Source organism: Chaetodon auriga, chromosome 19 (genome assembly GCF_051107435.1).
Source record: "Chaetodon auriga isolate fChaAug3 chromosome 19, fChaAug3.hap1, whole genome shotgun sequence".
Taxonomy (NCBI): domain Eukaryota; kingdom Metazoa; phylum Chordata; class Actinopteri; order Chaetodontiformes; family Chaetodontidae; genus Chaetodon; species Chaetodon auriga.
The window spans coordinates 1,917,170-1,943,108 of record NC_135092.1 but is presented as its reverse complement, the minus strand read 5'-3'; the positions used below and the strand labels follow the sequence as shown (position 1 = coordinate 1,943,108).

Genomic DNA, 25,939 nt, shown 5'->3' with positions numbered 1-25,939 from the left:
TATGTTAATGCTACTGCAACAAAATAATTTCCCAAATTGGGATCAATAAAGAAGCAGTTTAAGTCTAAGTCTTATACATGGTTTATGAGACAATACAGTGGTGTGTTGCTCTTTGAGCTAACTAGTACTGTAGAAGACAGCAGAAGTATGAATGACCAAACTTGAAGAAATACACATGGTAGTACCAAAACAGTTTTAATTTAAACTATTTTTTGAAAGAAAAAATGTTGTACTATTTTTATATAAAATACCAAGATGCATATATTTTTGGCTGTGACTGTATGGAGGCTGTCAAAGCATCATGGGTATCCTGCCTGTAGAGCCAAATTGAGGGCCCTGAAACGATGTGTTTTAATGCAACTGTCCTGAGGCTTCAGCACTCAGTTTATCAAACAGTTTTAACATGTAAAAATAAATTAGCAACATTAACACAAAATCTGTTGAACAACAAAAATAAAGGTGTCTTCAATAGAGTCGGTTGGTCTAAAGAGCTTTATACTGCAACAAAGATATACACTAGAAAACAAGTAAATACACAGCACATTTCATTAGTCGTTTAAGTCACTGTTGACTCCCCTTCACACGGGCCCTGGGGGGAATCCCTGCCACCATGACAAGTGTCATTCCTTCTCTCTATTAAACTCAACTGAACTTTGTGAGATCGACCCTTGGAGGGCTGAGAGAGAGAACCATGGTGACTCAGCACTGCAGATCAACCACAGCGAATTGCATTTTCTCGTCAGTATAGCATCAACAAGGTGCTGATTTACAGTATTTAAAACAGATGTTTGTGATTGGAACCAACAGAAATAAAATGTCTGAGAAAACAATCAATAAGTGTAAGTGGCAATATCCAGATAATCAGTCACGTCCAAAGTCGAATTTTATACATTTACTTCAGCTGCATGTCACAATTACCCATTATTTGCATTTAGAACGACCCAGTGACTAAATTATGTTGTTTTGTACACCATTTCACATCATAGTAATGTTAGGAGGCCACACAATAGTGGTTGTTTATGTTGTTATGGTCAGGAGATGGGGCTTCTCATTGAAAGGTATAAGTAGTCATTGTGAAGTACCTGCAAGGCACAATAAAGAACTGCACACGTAACAGGCCGACAATCCATCATGACAACTGATGACAAGGGAAAGTACCTAACATTTAAATCCCTCACTCCCCCCATGCCCACTTTGCCTTGGCTTTCCAAGTGGCCTCTGTTGCCTGTTACAGAATACCAAGGGTTGACGGTCAGTATCTACTAATGAAACACAGCTTAATTTCAGCCAGAAATTCACACTGAAAACTGGAACAGAAGAAGGAAAGAGGAAACATGAGCTGAAGTGAATGTTTAAAAGAAGCAAACTTCTGAAATAGGGTTTTATTTTTCCAATGTACATATTAGCAAATGAACGCTAACCTGATGCTCCAGATGGTTTGTTAGACTGACCAATCTGGGAAGTCATTGATGGAAACTGGAAAAGGGCAGGCACTTTCAAAAAATACTTAGCAGGTGATTAGATGAACCATCTGTTTCTCACCATCTACCGTGGGCTAGCTTCAGCCAATCAGATCAACAAACCATGTGACATAGTAGGCCTGTCGATGCCATTCAGGAGAAGAGAGAAAACATCTTCTCCATAGAGAAAAGCCTTTGGTGATGTTGTTTGCTCTTCTTTCAATGAAGATATACTCCCCTGTTCTGATATGACTGATCCCATGACAGCATTTACGTTAACCTCTTTAAGAGCCACCACTTCTGTTTTCAAATGAGCAGTACCTTCTCTCGCTGTCAGCACACCTAAACCACACCTGCCTATAGCTGCTAGTACTTCATAGGATGTCATAGGATGCTGATTGGCCCAGACCACTGTGGTTCAAACACAAGTGCATAACTTGAAACTTTGCAAGAAGCCTGGATTTGAATGATCTTGTGAATACAGCTGCTTCGCAAGGTAACATGCATGCAGCACTGTGACAGACAGTAGAGAGGAAGAAATAAATAGAAAAGCTCAAAGAAAGTTTTTGGGTGGGCTGTCCAAATGAATTCTATATACACTACAAGAAACACTGTTATATGTTACCATTTACAAAAATGACTAACCAAATAAAATGAAATGCTTTCAGCAAGTGCAAAAGACTTTCTGAATTCAAAAGAAATGTCCAGAATCTCAGATGACATGTACAAACTTCATTTAAAAAAAAAGTTTCTTTTACAGTCCGAGTCTTATTTTGATAGTTCTTTCCATCTTTCCTGTTTGCTGTGACAACATTTTCCAGGAAATCTTTCAATTCAGTGACACTGATAAAAACAGTTCTTGTGTATGTGATGTGCTAAAGGTCATTTACCGTTGCTAAAGAATGAACATCCATGCTCGCTGTCTGTTTATCACAACTCAAGGCAAACACATACTTTGGGCTCAGTCCCGTCAATTAATTCTGAAGAGAAACTCAAAAGTGAACACATTTAAAATAAAATGAAAAAAAACAAAACAAAACTACAAAGTAGACTTTACTTTGCAGGAATATTATTCCATGCAGTGTAATGTTTTAGAAAAGTGCGACAAAAAGAGTGCTGTCAGTTGGGTATGTTGAATGTTGACTGGAGTACCCAGAAGCCTCAGCAGCTACTGTCCATCCACACCTGTGAAATCAGAGTTTCATTGTATTCAGGAACAAAACAACAACTTGAAGCTATCTGAGAGGATGTTTTTATAGCAATGCTCTCTGGGACTCATAGTTGATTTCTCTCCTAGAGTCTGTTACCCTACATTTTATCAATAAAGGAAGATTTCTTCATCTCAGTTTCTCATTGTTTGTACTGATATTTAAGCTAGATGAAATTCATGTCCTGCAGACAGTCAGCTGACAGTGACGAGGTCCTGCCCACTGAGCTGCACGTCTTCCTATGTCCAACAGGTTCCGCTCACTATGCTTAGTCGTATGGGAATAATAGGTAGCTGCAGGTAGCTCATATCACATTCACATCAAAATTCAAGTCATAATTATGACTAGCAATTTTTTGGAAAGCTGTGTCAAATCTGTCACTGAAAAGTCTCAAAATCAAACAAAAAGGGAAAAGTTTCTTAGCCAAAGAACATCATTCAAGGTGATTAGAAAAAAAAAATGGATATAGTGTCATATTATTAATGCACAGTATTTTCAACCCTCACTTCACCAACACTGTAATCACAAAACCATCCTGAGTTGTCCGATGATGTGAACACTTGCAAGGTGTTAACATGGAATCTTTCTTTACCATCCATCCCACATGAAGTGAACATGGCATTAGAAACCACAAAAGTAGAAGCTTCCATTACTGACAGCTTCCTTCAAGGACTGGTTATCTTCCACTGTAACATTATAAGCAGGCAGTTTTACATAATACTTGCCTGTGCACCTGTCAGTGGAACATGAGTGACATGAGATCTATCTGAGACCAACAAGTGGAATTTGTGACTAATGTCAGTAGATCAGCAGTGGTAGATCACAAAGAATATCATATGACACTAAACCAGGAGTGACATATCCACGAGCCACTTGTCCACCTTCCGACACAAAGATTCCATCAAGGCGCGGCTGCATCGTGTTCCAGCTCCAGAAGCACTGCAGGGCCTTTCAGAAGTGTCCCAGAAGCAGCTGTCTTTGCCCTTCAGAGGATATGCGCCTTGTCTATTTTTGACAGACGCCACATTAAGCTGCACAGAGCAGATCGAGCCAGGCAGGAAGACAGGAACGCATGAAGAATTCGATACATTTTCAAAATAAAACACCCTGTGCAGACTCCCGATTGTACATCGGCAATAAACACAATTAAAACAGACAAAAAAAGAAACCATTTAACTACATAGCCTACTTACCCATGACAGAAGCACAAACATCAAGAAAAAATGACCAAAAAAGGAGGAACTGTACAAACAGTTATGAGTCATTCTCAGATGGTTTAAGTTTTTAGTTCTTCATCTTCAAACTCCTCCTCTGTCCTCCATCATGGCGTGGATCTACTTCTTCCCCACCACCTTCTCTTCCTGCTCCTCTGTTGCTTCATCTTTGTCTTTCTCCTCCACTCTGTCTCCATCGTCACCCTCTGAAGCCTCTCTCTTGCTGCCGTTTTCTCCTCTGCCTCCATCTTCTTCACCACCAGCCGCATCGTCAGCTTCTTTAGACTCCTCCACATCACTCGCACCCTGAAAATACAAACACATTTAAGATTCTGAGTAGACTTTGATAGTTGACTGCTGAAATATGCTTCAGTGATAATTTATTTTCTTTTAAAGAATCGAAGAAAAGTCATTGATTCAGTTTAAACTGACAGCTGAGGTAATTAGAGGAAACTTTCACAGAGGACATACACATCAACCTTTAATTCGGGCAGTGCAACTGACTACACGTTGATGAACACTTAACTCATGACAAAGTTCAGGGTCTGAGTGTGACAGGGGTCAAAGGTGTACCTGCTTCAGGCGGAACCTCCTGCGGCTCGGCACCCGGGCTTTCATCCTCCGAGACAGTGCCAGCAGCTTGTTGTGTCTCTGCCTCCTCTTCGCCTTCTCCGCCTCCTCTCTCTGCTTCTCCTCCGCATGGTCCGAGTCCGACTCATCTTGTCGCTGAAGCCTACTCCGCTTTCTGGGCTGCACCATCCTCTTCGGCTGGCTCCTGTCCTCCTCCTCATCGTCCTCTTCCTCCCTGGGACTGGAGGATGAGGAGCTGTCGTCGCCTCCCAGGAATGAGCGCTTTCTGCGCGACACTGAGCGGCTGTCGTCGCTGGAAGTCGCCCCAGAACCGCTCCGGTCCCGGTCCTCCTGCTCGCTGTCCTCCTCCGGGGAGCTCTGGAAGTCGGACTGGGATACGGAGGAGGAGGAAGAGAACGAGCCTTCGTCACTGTCGTCCAGGATGGAGGCGGGTAGGCCGATCTGCCGCTTCTTCGATGCGTCCACCTTGGTTTTCCGCATGGACGCGAACATTTTCCGCTTGTACAAGCTCTCCATGTCTGCGCGATGTACCGGAGACCAGTGACATGAAACAGAAAACCGAAAAAGAAGAACTACACAGAGTGCAAGCAAGCTAACCGTCACGTTACAGATTTTTAGCCTCTATGGTCTGCGTGACACATTTCTGTGTTAAATACACAACATGGCGTCTGAATTCACATCCGTCTAGAATTGTTTTGTAATCTGTTCGTGGAAACGTTCTGTCTGTCTGTGTTAAAGCAGGATTCATGAGCTAGAAAAAGGATATTTCGTGTCATTTCTTTATATGTTCTTCTCAGCGTAGGTTGGTGTGTGTTGTTGTTATTGCCCCCGCTTCTTCTTCGCTGGATGAAATTATAGCATGGAGTGTTGGGTCGCCCCCTGTGGCGAAGGGCAGCCACTGCTGATGCCGACTGATCGATGATCAGAGCTCAGGGCAATCATCATGAATTAACACCGATTAAACGAGGGAAAATATGAAATAATTACAATTTTCAAAAAATATTACAATTCACCAAATTAAGTGTGAAAGCTGCCACAGCTCTGACTAATTATTAGGCTATAACTTGCCGATTCAGCTTTCAGGAGTTCTTTAATTGCAAAATATGTCCTTTTATGCATTGAATTCTTTTTTATCATCATTATTAGTAGTAGTAGTAGTAATAGTAGGAGTAGAATTCCATCATGTTTGTTTGTTTGTGTATTTGTTTGTTTGTTTGTTTGTTTGTTAAATGATTAACTCCTTCCACATTTTTCAACACAAAAGCCATTCAAACATCAAAATATTCATCGTAATTAGGACATATTATATTACTTCTCTCACTCATATGGTTCAAATTTCCCTTATTAAAATAATTGATGGAATGTTCAAAATTCACACATTTTCACAATTTTTCATGCATTTTCACTCTTACCTACTCATTCATACTTTAAGATAGAAACTCAGTTAAAACTTTGAAATGTTTCACTTCTCTTCTACATTTTGGGTATGATTCAACTTTCAAACCCCATTAAAACTTTTCAAAATATTCGATTTTCTTTGAAACTCAGTTACAATGGTAGTCAATTAGAAAACCCTTCAAACCCATTTATTCTCAACCTCTTCCCGTCAGTTTATACCTTCACATAAAAACTCCATTCACACTTTCAGACATTCATGATATTTGCAGCTGTAACACGTTCTAAAATCTTCCCTTAACCTTGTTGTCATTCCCACAGGAAAATTTGTGCTGGTTGGAGACAGGAAGCAAGTAGACTTACACTTTTGGCTTACATGAACATCTGTGGGAAATACTTATCCTATGTTCAATTTGTATTTACTCATGGCTATTCAGTAACATTGATTGATTACATTTAGTATACATTTACGATCATCATAATTACATATTTTCTGCACAATCATGTGGCTATGCATTTTATTTTTTGTGATCTTAAGTGAACTGCAGAATATAATGGTAACAGAATAAGAGAAGTCTGAAACTGGCAGTGTGCCTTCAAATATAATCAGGAACCAAGTGGAATAAGAATGATTTTGATGCCCATTCCCATTAAGATGTCGGTTAATGAGAATGGAAGATGTTAGTTAATGAGGATGATGTCAGGTGCCTAGTGGCACAGGAGTGTGCTGATAGTCACTGTATATTCAGTTAATGAAAAGGCCAAAAAACTGCAAAGGCCAGTGATCCTCAGTGGAAAGCACCAATGATTAAAACAAAAATGTCTTGGCCAGCCAAAAAAGCAAATATTGATGGGAATGAATTTGGACTGAAGCTCCACATTAGGAAGAGTTAGAAATAGATACAAGTGAGAGTGATTTCTGTCTTTTTGATTCAGCTGCTTCCAAGACTTGCTCGGCTTATTGTGTACTTTTTGGAACACGCAATGAACCCACTTCAACTCACCTGGCCAGGTCTCTGCTGACTCTCATATACGTACATCGAGAGCATACATTTTAGGAGAAAAGCAGATACAACTTTTCTTAACTGTTTCCAATCTCACATTTTTGACAGTACACATACTAATTTCACGCAGTGTGCTTTGCAGTGTCTCCTATTTCTTATGATATTGTTAATTAGGTGATAGGAGTCGCTGTCTTTGAGAGAAAAACAGCTCTGTGAAGTGAACTCTCGGAGCCAGGACTCAGACAGCAGTTACCATGTCAACCTTTAACTGCAGTTAATGACATAGACTGTTTGAGATTTGAGAATATATTAATACAGATTAAATGCATATTGAATTTATGCTATTATGACAAACTCAAAAGTATATTTTTATTCACTATATCTGTATGTATCTGTTTGCCATTCAGTGTAGCAGATCCAGATACACACAGCATGTCCATACAAAGCCTACCTCATGCATAAATTTATTTCACACTTCTGTCACAACAACAGACAGTGTTAGTAAGAGACACATTTTTCAAAGTGGGGGGCGGACCTTAAACAACAACAACAAAACTGTTAATGTTAGATGCGCACATTTTGGAATTCATTAATATTCTATAGGACGGATGTGGCAGCCAGTTAATGATCACTGAGTTACTGGCTGGGTCTGGATTGACTTTTGCACCTGGACCAAAGTCAGGAATTTGAGAAGCACTGTCATGTAAGTTACAATAATGAGTATGGACACTTGACCCATTCCAAACCACAAGGCAGCATGACAGACTTCATCCAGTTTTTTCAAAAGAGATAAAGATGCATGCATATAAATTGTATCACCATTGTCTAATACTGATTTTAATAAACAAATGACATCTGCAATAAGTTAAAAGCAGTCAGAAGAAATCCACTGCCACCTTTAAAGATGGTGCCATAGTATAAATTAAAATGACAATGGGTGTCACAATCAGATCTGCAGCTGTTTAAAAAGTAAGGCACTATTTGGTCAACACCAGCAGTCTTGACTGGGGGAAAAATTAAAACCATTATGTCTGGTTTGGCCATTTCATGTGGAATGACTTAGTCAATGAACAATTTATAATGGGCACAAATGACTAGATGATGTGGAGGTTAAACGAGTAATTTTGAGAATTCCAATTCTGATCTGGAAAATGTACAAAAGTGACCGAGGAAAAGCTAACATAGCTGAAATTAAATACCAACAGCAATATGAAACCCATGAAAACAGAACTGCTGTGTTTTATTTATTCCAAAACACGTTTAAATACTGAATGTGCCAGTAAAGCACATACAGGCAGTTTTCAGACAACATATTTTCACGTGACTGTAGAAAAGTGAATAGCGTAAATAATCAATTGAATTATGACCGAATTGGAGCTGTTTCAGTTTCAGGGTCCTGTTTTTGTTCATACTGTCACATTGTCACGGCTAACTGGGACAATGCTGCATGACCAGCAGCATGGTTTATCTTATTGCCTTCTTTGATAACTTGTTTTCAATCAATCATTCAATATGCCAGGCAAGAGTTTAGGCCCCTTTTTTGCTTGTAGTTTTATCTTAATGGCAAATTCACTGTTTGGTTCAGTCCCAACACTCTTATCAACCTTGTTTCCAGCAGCAGGCAACTGTTTTCAGCAAACAAGCTCTAATAACCCTATGTACATTACTTGCCCGGCACCAAACAGGAGACGGACAGAGTTAGCAACTAGCTGGTGATAAAAGTTTAACTTGCAGCTACAGAGCCAGGTATTATTTCTAAGAAGTTGGTGGAGGCCAAACCAGAGCTAAAAGGAAACTGAACATCAGACTTAAATTGATCAGGTGGCCAGAAAAATGACTCCAGTAGGATAATGACATTGATCTGCTGGATGTGGAATTAGGCTGCTGCTTGCTAACATGTTAGCCACAACACCTTTATGAGGTGATAATTTGTCAGGGCGGTGACTCTGTCAAACTGTTTTGGAGTTCCTCTGGCCCCTCCAGGCCTACAAAAATCATTAAATGCAGCTTTAAGAAAGAAACATGCTTTTCGATTGAACTTTTTGTGGAATTTTAATATACATTTTAAACAGGTTTACCTGTTTTCACATCATGAAACAGATAACATACTGTATTTATCAATCTGCATCACTGACTGAGCAAACTCTTTAACAAGCACTTTATTATGAAGTTGGACACTCGAACTCCAAATGTGTTCTCTGTCAGGTCCTTAGCACTTCTGTGCCAGGAGCGTGCTCAATTTGATCTTCCCGTCCATAGAGGCAGTCAGGCATGTGCCGCAGTCCACTGCCGAGCACCAATCAACTGTCACTACCGGCGCTTTGTGCCCACCCAGTGACAGCATGCTTTCCAGAGCTGGCTCCCCATTGGTCAGCTGGAAGAGGGGGAGGCGAAAGGGGGACATATTAGCAAAGCAAATATGATACATACATAATGGCAATGAAAATATACATTTTGATCTGGCTGCACTTAAAAAGTGTACACTTTTTAAGTTTATACAAACTCAAAAGACTTAAAATGAAAAAAACATTCCAAATTGTTCTTTTAAAAACAATATATTCAGTATTCTCAAATAAAGTCAAATAATTACTGATAATTCATTTAACTTATTTAAAAAGAGCTGAAATAAAACCAAAACCATAAATTACAAGAAATATAATAATAAAAATAATGACAAATTAAAATGATTACATACAAAAACCCCCACTAAAAACCCACTTTGGAAACAGCATTTCAAGAAGTTAAGAAAAAGATAAAAAGATTCAAGTGAACAAGAAAAGCTGAGTGTGGATGTGAAGTGGATATATGAAGATGAAGGTGTATTTACTTTGTATATGAGTCCTCCCGTGCTGGAACAGGTCAGGACATGTTGTCCTTCAGAGTCAAAGGCAAAGAGCCGACCTCGAGGAACCTGAACCTGAACAAGAGTTCATTCACTTCATTATGGATTGCAGATTATTTTCTTCATTTATTGATTATTTGATTTGTAAAAATTCTAAAAATAGGGAGAATGCTGTCACAGTTACCCAGAGTCCAAAGTGAGAACTTCACACTGTTAAAAACTTACACTTACCTGTTTGTATCCACTGTACCCTGACAGGACGAAGGGCCCGGTGGCATCCTGGGGTAAAACCTGCTCTGACTGCTTCACCCCACACCGATGGATGTTCCACTGGATGAACTGAATTTACACACACACACAAACACACACGCATGTACGCACATGCGCACAAACGCACGCACGCATGCACGCGCACACACACACACACACACACACACACACACACACACACACACACACACACACACTTATTCACATTAAACCACCGGCTGTTTTCTTTCCAAGGAAGTTAACATGGTCGGCAACATTAAAGCAGACACACACACACACCTTGCCATCCTCTCCAATGCTGTGGACTGTGTTTTCATCATAGCTGAACTCCACACTGTAAACTTCTCCATCATGAGCTCTCCAGCTCATTGCACTCTCATACCGCTGCATATCTACAACAGAGAATTCAGAGTACTCAACACACTATTCACTCAACACAGTCTGTAAATGTTACAGAAACTGCTCCAAAATCATTTACACAAGTAGAACCATGTTTACCCACATAGCAAATATAAGTGACTACACATCAATATGCTGTTGTGCACAATGCACTGAGCTAGTTCAGGAAAATATTAAAATTTTTGATTTTTGTTAGTCAGAAAAATACATATTTTGAAAGATGTTACTTTGAGTTCTAGTAGCAGTTAAAGTCATCTGTCTTTTTGTCTCAGATTCTGCAGTTACTTTTTGCTATTGTTAGCAGTTAGAGTAATCTACAATGAAAACAAACACTGACCAAACAGTCTGATGACTCCATCAGCAGCTCCAGTCACCAGCAGGTTTCCATTGTGGTTGAAGGCTGTGCAGTTAATGGCAACTGGTTCAGGTTCTAAAGAGAACTGGAGCTGGGAGACAGACAGAACACTGATTATACCACAGCTACAGGCAGTCACTCAGGCTTTATTCGTAACTACTACTTCTGACATTCTCCTGGCAAACTCTCAGCCCATGATGGACACAGGTTGACCTTCATTAGAAAAATGTTGCTCTGCATCCAGTGACCCATGGCAACGCAAGGTTTAACAGCAATGCATAATTGCTTCAGTCACCACCCCGTGCAGCAGGGCAGAAGAGGCTGCTAAAAAATATTGTGATTTGGAGTTAAAGGGGACCTCCACTGCACTCCACCTCTACAGCTCTCTCCTTATCTCTACTTAAGGCTAGAGGCTCCAAGCTACATTAGTTGCTACTAACATAACACACATTTTTGACAGAGCTCTCAGAGTGGGTAATGCAGGCACCAGATTTTTATCATGAAGAAATAATGGAATAAAGCTGATGATTTCTCTGGTTCTGCTGCATCTGTTTTGATTCTTTCTGAAAACAGTTTTTGATGGTTTCTGAACCCGTCCATTGTGAGTCTGCTACTGTTATAAGAGTGCAATGCCAAATCGCTGCAGTACTCTTTACTGCTGGCTTGCTACTTCTTTTCAAAATAACTATTAGGCTGGTAAATTACCTGTTGTTTGACAGTCTTGGTGTCCCAGAGCAGCAGCTGTCCAGACACTGGGATTGGGAGTCGAGGAACAGAATCACAGCTCCCAGATCGACTGACAGCAGCAGCTGAACAGACAAACGATGAACCGCTGGGACTGCAGGCTAAAGACAGGATACTGAGAGGCACAGGAAGGACATACTTTTATCACAATTTGTACTTCAACAACTAAAATACTATTCATTGTTACGTGCCAAAATGCAAATTTTGTGTAATGTGTGCATTGTTTACCCAAGTCTCTGGTTCATTCTAGTCTATTTTGTCAAGTAACAGTTGCTGCATAACCCCAAACGGATGACATTCGCTGGCCTTTTTCCTGTTTTTGAATGTTTAGAAATGGATGGACTGACATGAAATTTGGTACAGACATTCATGTTTCCCACAGGATGAACTGTAATCTCTTAGGTAATGACTTACTTTTCATTTAGTGCCATCATTAGATGGCACCAATGTTCAAACCAGGTTTTAATTAGTCCAAACTCTTTTGACTAAATACCTGCAAAACTAACGACATTCCCATCAGCCTCAGCTGTACTTTGTGCTAATTAGAAAATGTTAGCATGTTTAACTAAGTTGTTGAACCTACTAACCATGAAAGGCAGATGCTATTAGAACCCAAACCAGGATCGTTTCCTAAACATAACCAAGTAGATTTTGTGCCTAAACCTAAACAAACTGTGACTGAAAACTGAAAATAATTAGTTAGCGAAGTCTAAAAAAAAAGACAGCAATGACTTTAGGTTTCACACAGGACATGAACCCCAGTCTCCTAGGTGTAAATCCTGTGTTTAACCCATTCATCTACCACAACCTCCTCCTTATGTAGACTTTGTCACACTTTGTGCTACATCACCTGGTGATGGGTGTAAATAGCAGAATAGCTGCAGTGTGACTATTACCACCTGGGTGCAAATAGATACTCAGAACATTAAATCTGCTCAATATAGCATGTTTGTAGCCTGCTAGACACACAACATTGTCAGAGAGTTAGCATGCTGCTGTAAGCATTTGGCACAAATCAGGCACAGCACCAGGATTTGAATTTTGGCTGTGCCTCTTAATTACAAAAGTTAACACTGTTTCCAACTGGTAGTCTCACTTAAACAAAAATGACTGGTATCGTGCTGTGGAGGGCAACTAGTACGTCTAGCTGACTATGACAATTTCAAAATCTTTTTAAAAAACATTTTCAATGCTGTAGCTCATTATTTCACTGCGACAGTTTGTATTTATTACAAGTGGCACAGTAGCTTATCTCATTATCTATATTTTCGCTACAGATGAAGTGGATCTATACATCAGTTCATTACAATAACAGACATTTTAATGCCTGTCAATTCGTTTTTGTTTGATCTGGCTGGATTACTCTTTAAATTGATTGCAAGGAGAGGGAGAAACAGAGTGATCTGTGTACTGGGTGAGCTACAATGACTTTTAACAGGAGAGAGAGCGCGGTGCGCTGCGCTGTTCATTCATGACCTTAACTGTCTGTGAAGGTAGGCAGTCAAAGACTCTGGCGACTCAGTTCTTACTCTTTTAACATACTTAAACATAGATAACTTTCGTGCCACAGCGATGCATTCATTTAACTGTAGCAGCCTGTGCCTGCAATATAGAATCCAATGCCCTTCTCAGTCACTGTTTTTTGCCGAACAACCGCCAGATTGTGACGTGCGTGCGCAAGCGTAACATGTCTGGGGTGACCAATGATGACCCGCTGTGACTGGACTAGACCTCACGTGATAATAGCTGAATAAGTGTTATATATATATTTTTTTTAAATGTAAACGTTTTTGTTTTAAGGGTTTTATTAAAATGCTGATTTTAATCATAAAAAACAAGTCTTAAGAAAATTCTCCAAGTCATTTAGGGTGGGCCAGTTGTACAAGTGGGTGGGCCCAGGCCCGTCAGGCCCACCCCTAACGCCGCACCTGGCACAATCATCCCTGTGTCTTAATACAGCACACAGAGCTGCTAGCATAGCTATAGATTTGTAGTCTTGTTACATTTCTGTTTGTGTATGTTTACATAAATGGGATACAGTGTTGTTGGTAGGTGTGTTCTTGAAGTCAGGCCAGCTATTTTCCCCTGTGTCCAGACATTTTGTTAAGCTAGACTGACCAAGTTCTAACTCTGTCTCTCACACAGACATGATTGATATCAGTCTTCTGACGTCTCAGACAGAAAGCAAATATTGAACTCTTATTAGGCAATGTGTTTTTCTACTTATATCATCAGCTGATGGCCTCCAACATTACATCACTTTACATTTCTATTTACAGTACAGTTACTTAATACTGTAGATCAGGCAGACACACAGATTTACCGTGGATGAGTTTCTTCGATGTTCATCTCATAGAGATTCTTCTTGGCATCCGTATCATACAGACGCACTGTACCAACACCACTGCCTAGCAACAACTGACCATTGCACACACACACACACACACACACACACACACACACACACACACACACACACACACACACACACACACACACACACACACAAAGGGTTTTCATCACATTTTGGGACATTACATAGACTTACATTCATTTCCTGGAGACTTACCCTGACCATAACCATAAGCACTACTTGTCTAACCCTAACCATAAACTTAAACTCTATCCTTTATCAGGTTAAGTATTAGCAGAACCTAATTAATTAATTAATGAACACATGTGTCAATACTCAGTTCATGTGCAGTCTGTCTCTTGTTCATACCAGTCTGTCAGGTTTGGTGGCCCACTCCAGAGACAGCAGAGGGGACTTAGACATGATGGTGGCTTTGGTCTGCATGATGGGGTTGAAAGACCACACCTGTGGAAGAGGAGATGGAATGAAGTTGTGTTTCAGTTGGTTATACATGGTAATACCAATATGCATTTTTTTTTGTTCTCAGTGTTCATATAACCACAAAAGAAATATGATGCTGATTCACCTTGATAACCCCGTCTACATCCAAACTGGCAACCCGGCGACCAGAACAGTCAACCCTAGAACACAGAAGTGGGAAGGATGGATGAGAAGAGAAGATGGTATTCATTCTGTTACTTTTTTTCAGAAACCAAGCAGGCTAATAGATGTCCATCTTTAGTCCCCACCCCAGTCTGACCAGTTAAACTAAACTGGTGGTGTGTTGAAGTCAGACCTGCAGTGCATGATGGAGGAATGGTGTTCTCCATACTCCTCTTGGCTGAGTTTGATGAAAGGCTGTTCTGCTGACAGACCTCCTTCCTCAATTCCTCCTCCGCAGCTCCTGCTATTTGAGGGGGAGGAGTCTGGAAGTTCGCTAGCTGTCTCGGCAACAGGCTCCACCTCCCCTGCCTCCCCCTTCTTGTCTGGTGTCTGAAGACAACACATGCAGGTATCTTATCAGCGCAAAAGGAATCAACATCCAGTCCCAGGAAACATTTGCAACAGCCAAACTTGATACATAATTCAGTTGATCTGAATGAAACGGTGTTACATTATTTTAAGAATTTTAAATTACATTAATAAATATTATCATGTATACATTGTGGAGAGGTCTGCAGATGGACTGGCCCAACTCAAGGCATTTTTCCAGGACACCACTCCAATGAAAACAGTTATTTGTGCATCCTCATGAAATAGGTGGTGCTGGAAGCTTGGCATTGTAGTGACTGCTTGTGGGTTAGCTAAAGAGCTACAGTGGCTAGCAAGCTAACCAGAAGCATGCTAGCTAGCTGGTAGCACTGGCTAGCCAAAATTGCTTGCTTGACTTGCTAACATTTAACTAATTGTCAGTTAACAAGAGAGTAGTTGCAGCATGCAAGTCCCTGTTCTATTTGTGTAGAAGTTAAGCAACAAGGTAAAATGATAATTGTTGAGGTTTAGAGGCAGGTCTACTTTTGGATTTAAGAGAGAAGCTGGGCTAGGCTGGCTGTTTCCTCTTGCTGCCAGTGTCAATGATAAACTAGGCTAATTACCTCCAGGCTCTCCTTACACACTTAGCATAGAGACATGAACGTGGTATTATCTTCTTGTCTTAAATTCAGCAAGAAAGTGAATATGCTTATTCCCTAAAATGTATAATTATTCCTTTAATAAAATTAACTGAACAAGAAAATGCACCAGGTTTTGTAAAAATGCACCCAGCAGGTGTGACCTCAACTCTGATGACAAATTTGCCCCCGTTCCATCATTCAGCTACCTGTGATGGTGGTTTGGAGAAGAGCTCCTTCCTCTCTTTCTCATGATCCTGGATTCTCTTGTGTCTGGGATGTGTTGGCTGGTTTGTTGACTGCTGAGACTGGGAGCTTGCAGTTTCACTGGTTGATGCCTGGCAGGAACCTGGTTTCACATCCTTAGGTTGGACCGTCTCTTTTGACTTTGCAGTCTAGAAAAGACAAATTTTAGATAGTTATCTTCAAAATCTCCACCCAGACTTGTAGAATAAGACAGAATATTATCTCTTGAGAACCAAACTTGTGTGAAGCTTTCTTGACATTGTATTAATACAGAGAAGTTGGAGGTTTTCATTTCAGTACAGTCAGCATTTTCTTAAAGCAGCAACCAGTAGACATAAGAGGAACCGCAGCTGACCTCACTTCAGCTCTGTGGCCCCTGATTTGTCAAACATCTGAAAACTGCTTTTTCAAACATCCAACCAACTGTGTTTTCCTCTTTTCAACCCAACTAAACTTTTAAACACTCTCACCATATTGGTAGGTGGGTCCTTCCTGCCCACTGCTACCTGGCTTGGTGAAGACCCGGTGGTGAACTGAGGCATTTTTCCTGGAGTGCGTCTGCCCTGTGGTAGGAATGTAGAGAAGAAGTTTCTGGAAGGAGTGGTGGCAGTGCTGACAGTGCGCTGGCTCGACACCAAGTCCCTAAGAGGGCAGAGAGAGAGCAACAAGTGAGAAATTTAACAACAAAGCACTGAATGAGTACAAAATAAATATGACACTGTATAGTACATTTGCCCATGTTTAACTGTTGCCTAGTTTTAGGTAGAAGACTAGCTGTTGTGCATTTGCCTTGTCATTAGGCAGGTTTCTATCTAAATATTAACCAAATTTCCAGAAAATCTGCAAAAGAAAATGTAAATCCAGTACCACTGTGGAAATATTCAGAGTTGGGCACTTCGAAAAAAAGAGCTGGTGGTGCTGGGTTGGGAATATGTCATTTTTGCTTGTTTCATGTTTAAATTTTAGGAAGGTTACAGTCTCATTGTTCCACACAGGTTTTATATTTTTGACTGCTGCTATTATTTGTTGCTTCAGTGAAGCAGAAGCATCAGTTGACATTTAAGTCACATGCTGCATGTACGTCATGATTTATTCACTAAGTCTGTTTCCATTGTACTTTGTCTCATTTTGCTTTTATCTACACACACATTTCTTTAGAGAGTGCCATGGTTTTCACTGCCACCACTGGGGAGGGGGAGGCAAAGGTCGATCATTTGGCTGCAATATGCAACCTCACCGGTAGACGCCACTATATCCTACACTCTGGACCTTTAAAACGTGTACATGTGCATAGATGGAAACACACCAACTGAACTGTCTTTCTCCTTATCACTGCTAAGTGACACTTGAAAGTGTGAATCAACCGGAAGACATTTGGTAAGATCGTTTCCACCGCTCAAGTTGTTTTTTTCAGTTTTGAGTGTTTTGTTTTTAAACTCAAGTGTTGCCTTATGTGAGGTAGTTGTCTTTGTCTGGATGGAAGTTCCAAATAAAAGAAAAAAAAAAAAACAAATGTGATGAAATATGGTAGAGTAGTACAGTTAAGTATTTCTGAATTGAATTCACATAACAATGACTACTCCGTTATATATACTGTTGACTGTTATATAAAATTCCATAAACCAACCTCTAAGATTTTGGCCATATCACCCACCCCTATTAGTAATCTGCTGCAGTCGGCAAATTAACCGCTAGCCAGCCAGGAACATGATAGTGCTAGTCAGTCATAGTAGCTATTCGAGTTAGTTTCTCAAGAAAGTTTGCTATTTGTCAAAATTCAACAAAATTTAACGAAATGCTAAAGATTGTTTCACCCCAATGAATTTATTTCATATTCCCTGTTATGCTAATGTGACTGCAACTTTAGTGACAGAGGACAACATCAAACATCAAAGTACATCAGAGGGACAAGAAGACAACAGCAATCATGCCAACAACATGAAAGACAAAGACGATGTCAAGCAACAACGAAGACAGACAAATTTCAACGAAGACAACAAGAATGGTAATCGTGAGCCACCGTGGTGGCTTTTAGGGCTTAAGGCGCCATGAAAAACAATGTCTCTGCTTCAAGTCTGGCCAGAGACCTTTGTTACATGTCATTCCTCCTCTTTCCCCTCAATTTCTGTCATCTCTATTCTGGTGACTCCACAATAAAGACATAAAAATGTTCCAAAGATCATGTGATGGTTTGATGCCCCAAAATATTGGCAGTTGACTCAAGATGCTAAATCGCTGTCAGACCAGCAAGGCAAGTGATCTTCCATAGAACAGGACCATCAGGTAACAGGGGTCACTTATCTCAGTGATGTGTTGGGGGCTTGATGTTGGCCCTAGCAAGTTATCATCTAATCATCTCATTGGAGTGGGTTATTAAATTTAAAACTGACATGGCGACAAAAAAACTGCCTATAGATCCATAACTTTGTATATACCTATTTTAATGCACAGGGGGTTCAGAAGTTGCTGAAGTTGTTGACTACAGCCACAGGAAGTGGTGAAGTGGCAGCAGGAAGAGTAATGTTTACATGGACAAAAACTTTGCTACATCCACCCAACTGCTTGCAGTGATACTGATATTTGAAATTAGCAAGTTTGGTTGAGATCAGAAAAAAGCTCAACCCACAATACGCATTATATTACTGGCAGTACTAATGTCAAAGACAGTGACAAGACATTTGATGTGTGGTCAGCAAAGCAGCTGAAATTTTACATCAGTGGGGATGAAAATGCTACAAGGTGACAAAGACAAAGCAAATATGCATCAACAGTTGTTTTTAGCTTCAGGTTCAGGGTGAAGTGTCTTTACAACTGTTGAGTGGATTACCATAGAATTTGGTGGAGATATTCATGGTCTTTGTGAACTTCGCTGATCCCCTGACTTTTCATGTAGCGCTAACGTCAGGTCGAAACTTCAACATCTTCTCACACAGTTTATACTCTTAACAATGAGCATTACAGCCTAACAGAACTGCAAACATAGCTATAGCTCTGAGTCTTGTTGCAACCTAAATAGTTGACAGTAAAAAAAACATGTAAAAATGAATGAAAAATGAAAACGAATTCAACAAGTACTGTAACAAATGGAGACACATGTTGTCAGACCATCTTGTTTGGCCTTGTCTTGTTTAACAGAAACTGGTGTCTGTATTAATACTGCAAAATATCATTCATCTGAACTAAGAGCAGCACGCTGTTGCATGCTAAGCTGTGGATTGCTTTCATGTACTTCTTTTGTATATTATTTATATATGTTGCAAATACCTATTTATGGCAATCTGTTAGATTACATTATATTATTACATATGCTGTGTAAATAGTTGGATATTTGTTGACTAAACGCTTTTGGGTTTAGGTGAGAAGAAAAAAACACTTGTGTTTGTGACATTTCCTCTGATACTTCCTCCAAAAAAATATTTCTGATCGTGACTTCTTTGAACAGCAATTGTAAATGTTACCACTATGGGTTATTATTTGCAAGCATGATATTTATTTCAATACCAACGACACCAAACCCTACATAGGTATATGTCCTAATGACCATTTTTATTCTACCAATAGAATACTCAGTGTATTACTGTCAGGTCTCCAAAAAGAGTCAACAGCTGTTGCACTATGCTGCACTGGCTGATAGACAGTTTCAAAACAAACATGTAAAGGCAAATAATTTGCACAGTTGCTGAATAAAGCATGGAAAGCAATGCTGTCGACTACACCAGAACGTAAACAATCCGAACGTTCATTTTCTAATCTGGTATCCTCATCCACTCTGATACATTCTACCATGCTTGAGAACTTCCAAGTCCTGCTAGGATCAGAGAGTGAAGTAACAGACCTGTGGGAATTCAGAGATGAAAAAAAAACAAACAAACTACTTCTTCATTCCTCTCTATTCCTCTTCTTCCTCTCTGCCATTACCTCCACCTCATACAAAAACTTGAATCCCATTGGACACTTGTTGACAATTTTGCTGTGCAACCTAGCAAGCTGGATGCTCCTGTGACTGGACTGAAGACTAAATATGATCTGAGACAAGGGGCCTTTGCTGTCAGGACTCCCCTGGTCTGGACTGACCTATCTGAGGAGCTAAGGCTCTCCATGTTCCTTTAAATCACTTCACTTCAACGTAAATTCATTTTTATCTATTGGCCTACCAAGAATTTAATGTTTTTATATTTTGACATCCCATTATGTTTACCGATATTAAAGTTTATTTTCAGTAGTATGTATTTTACAGTGGCCTGTATTTGTCAGCCCTGTCTACAGTGCTCTGTCAGCATGTGAAAATTCAAAAAATGGATCGTACTGACAAGAAACAACAATTCATCAGGTGAATTGTTTATTTGGCAACATCAACTGCATCACAGCACACAGTGTAAAAATGCCATCAATACGGTATTTTTAACAATAAATTAGTCAAAAGCTTTTTAAATATAGATTTTATACTAATAAGCACAAAGTAACTCAGCAGTGTTGCCTGCTTCAAAGTGCCACAACACTCTTCTAAAAGTGACTGAGGTGAAGATACACAACCCTGATTCCAAAAAAGGTGGGATGTCCTGGAAAACCTAAATAAAAACAGAATGCAATCATTTGCAAACAAAGCGTGTTTAGCTACAACCTTTTTACCACGTTTTCCCGAGCCACTGCAGTAATATCCTTCATACAATCACGTTTCACAAAGCGGTGAACCTGCTCCATCTTTGCTTGTGAACAACTGAGTCTTTCAAGGAAGTTGATGAAGTAAAACATTAAATATACTGTCTTTGTACTTTTTTAGTTGAATATGTCAAAAATTAGTAGCAAATTATCACATTCTGTTTTAATCATTTGTTACACAGCATTCCAGCTTTTTTGGAATCTGGTTGTATGTTTCTGAATGACAGCCTACAACTCTTCTTAAATAACAAAAGGTTCCTCCCATTCCTCTCTCCTCGTCATATCATTGTCATGATGAAGCTGTTTCCACGGATGATTAACGTCAGTAAAGCAAATGGTGTCAGTCACTGCAGTGAGGTAAAACTGTATAACCATAAAACAAGCTAGCATGCTAAAGTGCTAAAATCAGAATTATTTTGTGTGTCTGCCCTGTGTTTGGTGGTAAGAAATAAAAAAAAAAATAAAAAAAACCATCAGGATGATAAACACAAAACTGCTATAGATAGAAATTATGCTCCGGCCTAACCTGTCAAAACACCTGTTAGAGAGAAGCTTTAAGATCACTGTCATCTGTTACACACACAAGTTTTTGTTTTCATGATATGAAAATCAGAGCTTAAGTTTGTTACTGTTAATCTATTATCTGTGTTTTAAACAGTTAATATCCAAAGATCTTAAAACATCGGAAAAAAAATACTTCCATTTCATTCAAAGCATGGCAGCCATCTTGGGTGCACCAAACGAGTGCCTGGTCCAATAAATAACTTTGGTTAAAAGCATTATGTTGTCAACTGTCTTCTAAATCAAGAGTCAACACAATCAACTTAAAAAAAAAAACAAAAAACAGATGGCAACCATCTTAGTTGTCGTCAGTCATCATTAAAGATAGTGATGTTAATGTCTCACAGCTCAGTGTCTCCAAGTCGGTCCATGTTCTGGACATACACCGGAAGCTTGTGGTGGACCATCTCGTCTCCGTCTCTCTGGTCCCGACTCTCGGTCTGCAGGGCAAACAGCTGAACGATATAAGACAAGACAGGTAGGTCAGATACAGCAAGAAGAAAGATACCCCGGTACTATGTACCTAAACCTCAGCATGGAACTGTCAAATCCAGTCAACCTCAGCACTGTTCACATTAAATGTTGGGATATTTTACCTCTTGATTGCTTAATCAGCCTTTTAAATTAACCCTGGTGAGTAGTTCTATATGGTTCTTTTTGAATCTGGGACCAAAAGACAATGATGGACGACCCCTACCTTTGAAACCAAATGATGAAACATTTTTGAATAAATGATGGAATGTTTTAAACCAAGTGATGAGACCAAACGAAGGGATTTCTTCAAAATGCTAAAATATGCTTTTTTCTGATCTCAACCGAAATATACTAATTGAGGGGATGAATGGAGAGACTTTTTAAATTAAATGTCACTTTTTTAAATGACTCCTAAAAGTGGACTTTTCAAACCAAGTAATGGGATCACATGTGACCTTTTTGAACAAAACAGGCTTCAAAGAAATGATGGGACTTTTTTGACCAAATGATGAATGATTTTTTAGGTAATAATAAAACTTTCTCAAACTTGATGAAGGGGCTTTTTTTGAACTAAATGGTGGGACTCACTTAGTCTTCTCTAACTGGTGGACTGGGAGCCTCAGAACTGCTCTTTGCAGATGGTATGTTCTGTTGGCTTCATCAGACTGATCTCCAGCACACACTGTGGTGGCTCACAGCCGAGTGTGAAGCGACTGGGATGAGGATCAGAACTCTAACTCTGTGGCCAGGCTCCTCTCCTGGAAAACACTGAATTGCACACTCCAGGTTGGGAATGAGTTGCTGCCCCAAGTGAAGGAGCTCAAGTATCTCAGGGTCTTGCTCATGAGTGAGGGTAAAACACAGTATGAGACTGACAGGCAAATTGATACAGTGTCACCAATAATGTGGCCATTGACCCAGCAGTTGTGGTGAAGAGGGAGCTCAGCCGGAAGGCAAAGCTTTCAGTTTGCTTGCTGATCTATGATGAGAAGATCTAAAGTTTTGCCAGTCATCACCTATGGTCACTAGCTGATCGCTGACACCAAGCAGTGAAATGATTTTCCTCCATAGGGTGGCTGGGTGCACCCATAGAGACAGGACAAGGAGTTTAGACATCCAGAGGGAGTACAGCCACTGCTCCTTCGTGTTGAAAGGAGCCAGTTGAAGTGGTTCGGCCTCTGATTAGGATCCTCCTGGGGGCCTTCCTTTGGCATTTTTTTGGGCACGTCCAGCTACTGGTAGACCCAGAACATGCTGGAACATCTAAGGAAACACCAGGAGGAGCTGGAAAACATTGCTGCTTGCTTAGTGTGCTGCCACTGTGACCCAATCCCGGATAAGCAGCACAAAGTAGGTGGATGAACATATGGAAAATGGATGTTTTAAAATGACATCAAAGTCAATCTTGAGAATAATTCACCATGACCATGAATAGAAAATGTGTAAATAATACTGGACTTTTTAAAATAAGTTAAATGAAGTTTGTTGAACCATTGAAGGGAACTATTTAAACCACGCAAGACTTAAAATTTGCACTTATCTTTTTGACTTTTGATTTTTAATATTAAACATTGCATGTTCAAACATTGTTGTAAATGTTTTAACACGTAAATGATTTTCTTCTCACCAGTTGGCGGAGCTGTTCATTCTCTTCTGTCAGACCAGCTGTCTTCTGGATTTCAGCATCAAAACTGAGCAGGACTGGTTGAGGTGAAAACTAGTTAAGGACTGGGAACCCGCAAATCCAGTTACAATGAGTTTAAATGACACCAACACAACTTGTAACAACAAAGCTGTGAATTCAGCTGAAGGATATGCATACACTGGAAGACGACAGACAGGAAGTTGTGCAGTGAAACCAGGAAGGTGTCGGCCCACTGGCGGGAGAAGTACGGAGAGAATGCTGGGTTCTGTTCCGGGGCAGAGATAAATGGCAGAATGAACCAATCACGCCACTCAGCCTGACCCTGCAGCTCCAAAGCCTGCTTCTGGAAAAACTCCTGAGTCTTCTCCATGTTTCCTTTCTAGAGGGACGAAAGGAGAGACTTAACTTTCAGAAACATACAATCTGGTACATGTGCTTTCTCTACAGGATGTTACCTGGATGGTGTTGATGATGTAGTATCTGTACAAACTGGTTCTCAGTTTGTTGACTGTGGATCTGTAAACATCCTCCAGTCTGCAGAACAGACGTCTGTCCAGGTAGAGCCAGTATTCCTTCAGACCAAAAAGATCGAAGCTCTGGACAAACTGCTGCAGCTGATCAATTATCTTATCCACCTGCAAAAGGAAGATATTTTAGATCAACAACAAACCTAAACTTTATCTCTTTTGAAGAGAATCTGTGTTCAAAACATCCCTTTCTTAGTTTTGTAAAAAGTCCTTCAGAAGAAAATACATCCATGCATATTTCCACTTCATACCCTGAAGCCTTTCTCCTTGTCGGCTTTGATGTCGCTGTCCAGGTGTTTCAGAGTGCTGGTGAAGCCGCGGTAGATCAGATACTCTCTCACATGTTCGTCTGTCCTCTCCACCGCTGACCCCATGGTGTCCTCTGACCCTGCAAGCTACAATATAATACAGATACATCCCTTAACACAGAAAATAGTTTTATCTTCATCCAATGATAGAAAAAGTACTTCAAGATGCTTCAATTAATTTATTTTTTATCTTTATACGGATTCACATACATGAAAATATGACATCTACTGATAGTGAATGCCCGTCTGATAACACAGTTCTCTTCCACCAAATCTCTGTAAACCTCATTGCATGGAACTTACATATGCAAAGTAACACTCGATGAGGGACCGTCCGCTCAGTAAGGTCAGTAATGGTTTTATTCCAATTCTGTTTATCAGATCATTGCATACCTAGACGCGGTAATAAGAAGTGACATGTATCTCTGTAAAATATGACTTGTCTCCTGCAAAAAGGCAAGGAGACTCAATCCATGGATGAGCACAGGAAGGAAAGTATCTGGACAAACTGACTTTTTGAGTAGCCCACTTGGTTGCCTTTTCTTTTGTGAACTGTCTTAAGTTTGCTCTAAATAAATGGAAAAACATCTAAAATATTATCATTATTGCTACAGTAAAAACAAGGGTGATTCTAATGGAACCTAGATCATTCATTCGATCGTTCATTCATCATAGTCACATAGATAGTCGAAATTACATTGAAAATATCATAAACAATGAGTAATAAACACCCAAACCCCATGCCATTATTTAAATTGGGCTGTTAATATCACAATGCCACCCCAGATAGTCTTATTTACACCAACTACTTTAAAAAGCTTCATCTATGGAACTCACCGCCCAGTCACAGGATCCCTGTGATCCCAACAGACACAAGTGCAAATTCTGCAGTTAAACTCGCCTTGTCGAGCAAGTTAGCATTAGCCAAACCTTCCATTCACCAGAAACTTTTATATCAACTTTTAATTATGTAGCCTGCCCTAACTTCGTAAAAAAAAAAAAAAACGCAAAGCCTAAAACAAAATTAATCTAACGGTTTCTGTAGTGAGCTGTTTTGATTCCTTCTGCTTTCAGCTGCTAAAAAAAGAAGACAAACTCCATTAAGATGTCGCAATAAAAGTGGACTCACAGATGGTCGCATTCACTCGACGCCTCAGCAAACATCAGATGTTAGTAACTTCTCTAAATGAGGTGAATTTGAGATTTCTGTTTAAAAGTGTCATCGAAACTCCAATTAGATGATTCTTTCCTCGACAATATGTCCCACCTTGACGAACGACTTGGTCATGTTTTACATTTTGATTTGCACAATACTTGAAGGATTATATGCAGAGTTAACATGTAGATGGTCTTAAAGGGTCTTAAGTCGAGGCTAAATATTTACGTACCTCGGATGGTAATCACAATAATCGTCAATAGACAGAACTTTTAGTGATGGTCTGTTTCTTCGCGCAGGTCAACAGCACGAAGCGCGGACTAACAAAACCTTCAATTCTTGAACTGGAACGAACGTAATTTCTGAGCTGGGGCGGACAGCCGCTCCTCTGACATGTTGTGAATGTCATAAAATTAATAAGGCTTCAATTAGAACGTCGAGAGACAACTCTTCCTGTTACCCTTATTCTTCTTCTTTAGAAGTTTACGTCGGTTGGCATCCCTATCTGTTGCGTTACCGCCACCTACTGGATTGTAGCTGGTTCACCGTGAAAACGGTTGACAGTGTCCATCCAAAATGATCTCTTTTCCGACTCTGCCACTCCTGCACCCCTGACACATTGACCGGTGGTCTGAAATGGTGTAAATCCGCCCGTGTCTTAATTTTCAAATTCAATGTCCAATTCCTGCTCCGACGCCATTTCCGTTCTCCCTCTCTTCCTGTTGTGTTTGTCCGCTGACAGTCATGTGACCACTTCACGTGACCCCGGAGCGTCCTCTGTCGACCAAAATGTCTCACTGTATTTCGAATGTATTTTATTATTATTATTATTATTATTATTATTATTATTATTATTATTATTATTTTACAATGTACACAACAAGATAGGGACAACAATAAAGAACTTGAACACAAGAA

General features: G+C 40.0%; 2 protein-coding genes across 5 annotated transcripts; both read right to left on the bottom strand.

Annotated features, from left to right (window-relative positions):
- Positions 1-474: 474 nt before the first annotated feature.
- ccdc82 (coiled-coil domain containing 82) lies at positions 475-5,313 on the bottom strand. Of its 2 annotated transcripts, XR_013079213.1 has the most exons (3): positions 4,456-5,313; positions 3,862-4,188; positions 475-2,645 (listed from the first exon to the last, which is right to left on the bottom strand). XR_013079213.1 is itself a non-coding variant. In XM_076758026.1 (2 exons), the coding sequence occupies exons 1-2, from the start codon at positions 4,987-4,989 to the stop codon at positions 4,003-4,005; spliced, it is 720 nt and encodes a 239-aa protein (XP_076614141.1). In that variant the 5' UTR covers positions 4,990-5,313; the 3' UTR covers positions 475-4,002. The 2 variants fall into 2 exon arrangements, 1 of the variants encoding a protein (XP_076614141.1); XM_076758026.1 differs by having other exon boundaries at positions 475-4,188.
- Positions 5,314-8,905: 3,592 nt separating this feature from the next.
- wdr91 (WD repeat domain 91) lies at positions 8,906-25,769 on the bottom strand. Of its 3 annotated transcripts, none has more exons than XM_076758392.1 (18): positions 25,482-25,769; positions 23,809-23,952; positions 23,486-23,665; positions 23,203-23,409; positions 23,013-23,096; positions 21,257-21,366; positions 16,162-16,333; positions 15,655-15,840; positions 14,632-14,828; positions 14,422-14,476; positions 14,205-14,300; positions 13,806-13,900; positions 11,444-11,597; positions 10,721-10,829; positions 10,264-10,376; positions 9,946-10,053; positions 9,700-9,789; positions 8,906-9,246 (listed from the first exon to the last, which is right to left on the bottom strand). In XM_076758392.1, the coding sequence occupies exons 2-18, from the start codon at positions 23,929-23,931 to the stop codon at positions 9,082-9,084; spliced, it is 2,244 nt and encodes a 747-aa protein (XP_076614507.1). In that variant the 5' UTR covers positions 23,932-23,952; positions 25,482-25,769; the 3' UTR covers positions 8,906-9,081. The 3 variants fall into 3 exon arrangements, with proteins under 3 accessions (XP_076614507.1, XP_076614505.1, XP_076614506.1); XM_076758390.1 differs by having other exon boundaries at positions 25,254-25,751; XM_076758391.1 differs by lacking the exon at positions 25,482-25,769 and adding an exon at positions 25,254-25,384 and having other exon boundaries at positions 23,809-23,945.
- Between the last annotated feature and the right edge of the window lie 170 nt (positions 25,770-25,939).

Bases quoted from the DNA above. Each gene is read 5' to 3' on its own strand.
- ccdc82 (XM_076758026.1), bottom strand. From the start codon at position 4,989: ATGGAGAGCTTGTACAAGCGGAAAATGTTCGCGTCCATGCGGAAAACC. The intron at 4,189-4,455 runs GTACACCTTTGA...TTGTATTTTCAG, and splicing joins GGAGGTTCCGCCTGAAGCAG to GGTGCGAGTGATGTGGAGGA.
- wdr91 (XM_076758392.1), bottom strand. From the start codon at position 23,931: ATGGGGTCAGCGGTGGAGAGGACAGACGAACATGTGAGAGAGTATCTG. The intron at 14,477-14,631 runs GTCTGACTTCAA...TCTGTGTTCTAG, and splicing joins TCCTCCATCATGCACTGCAG to GGTTGACTGTTCTGGTCGCC. The intron at 13,901-14,204 runs GTATGAACAAGA...TGCAATGGTCAG, and splicing joins CCACCAAACCTGACAGACTG to TTGTTGCTAGGCAGTGGTGT.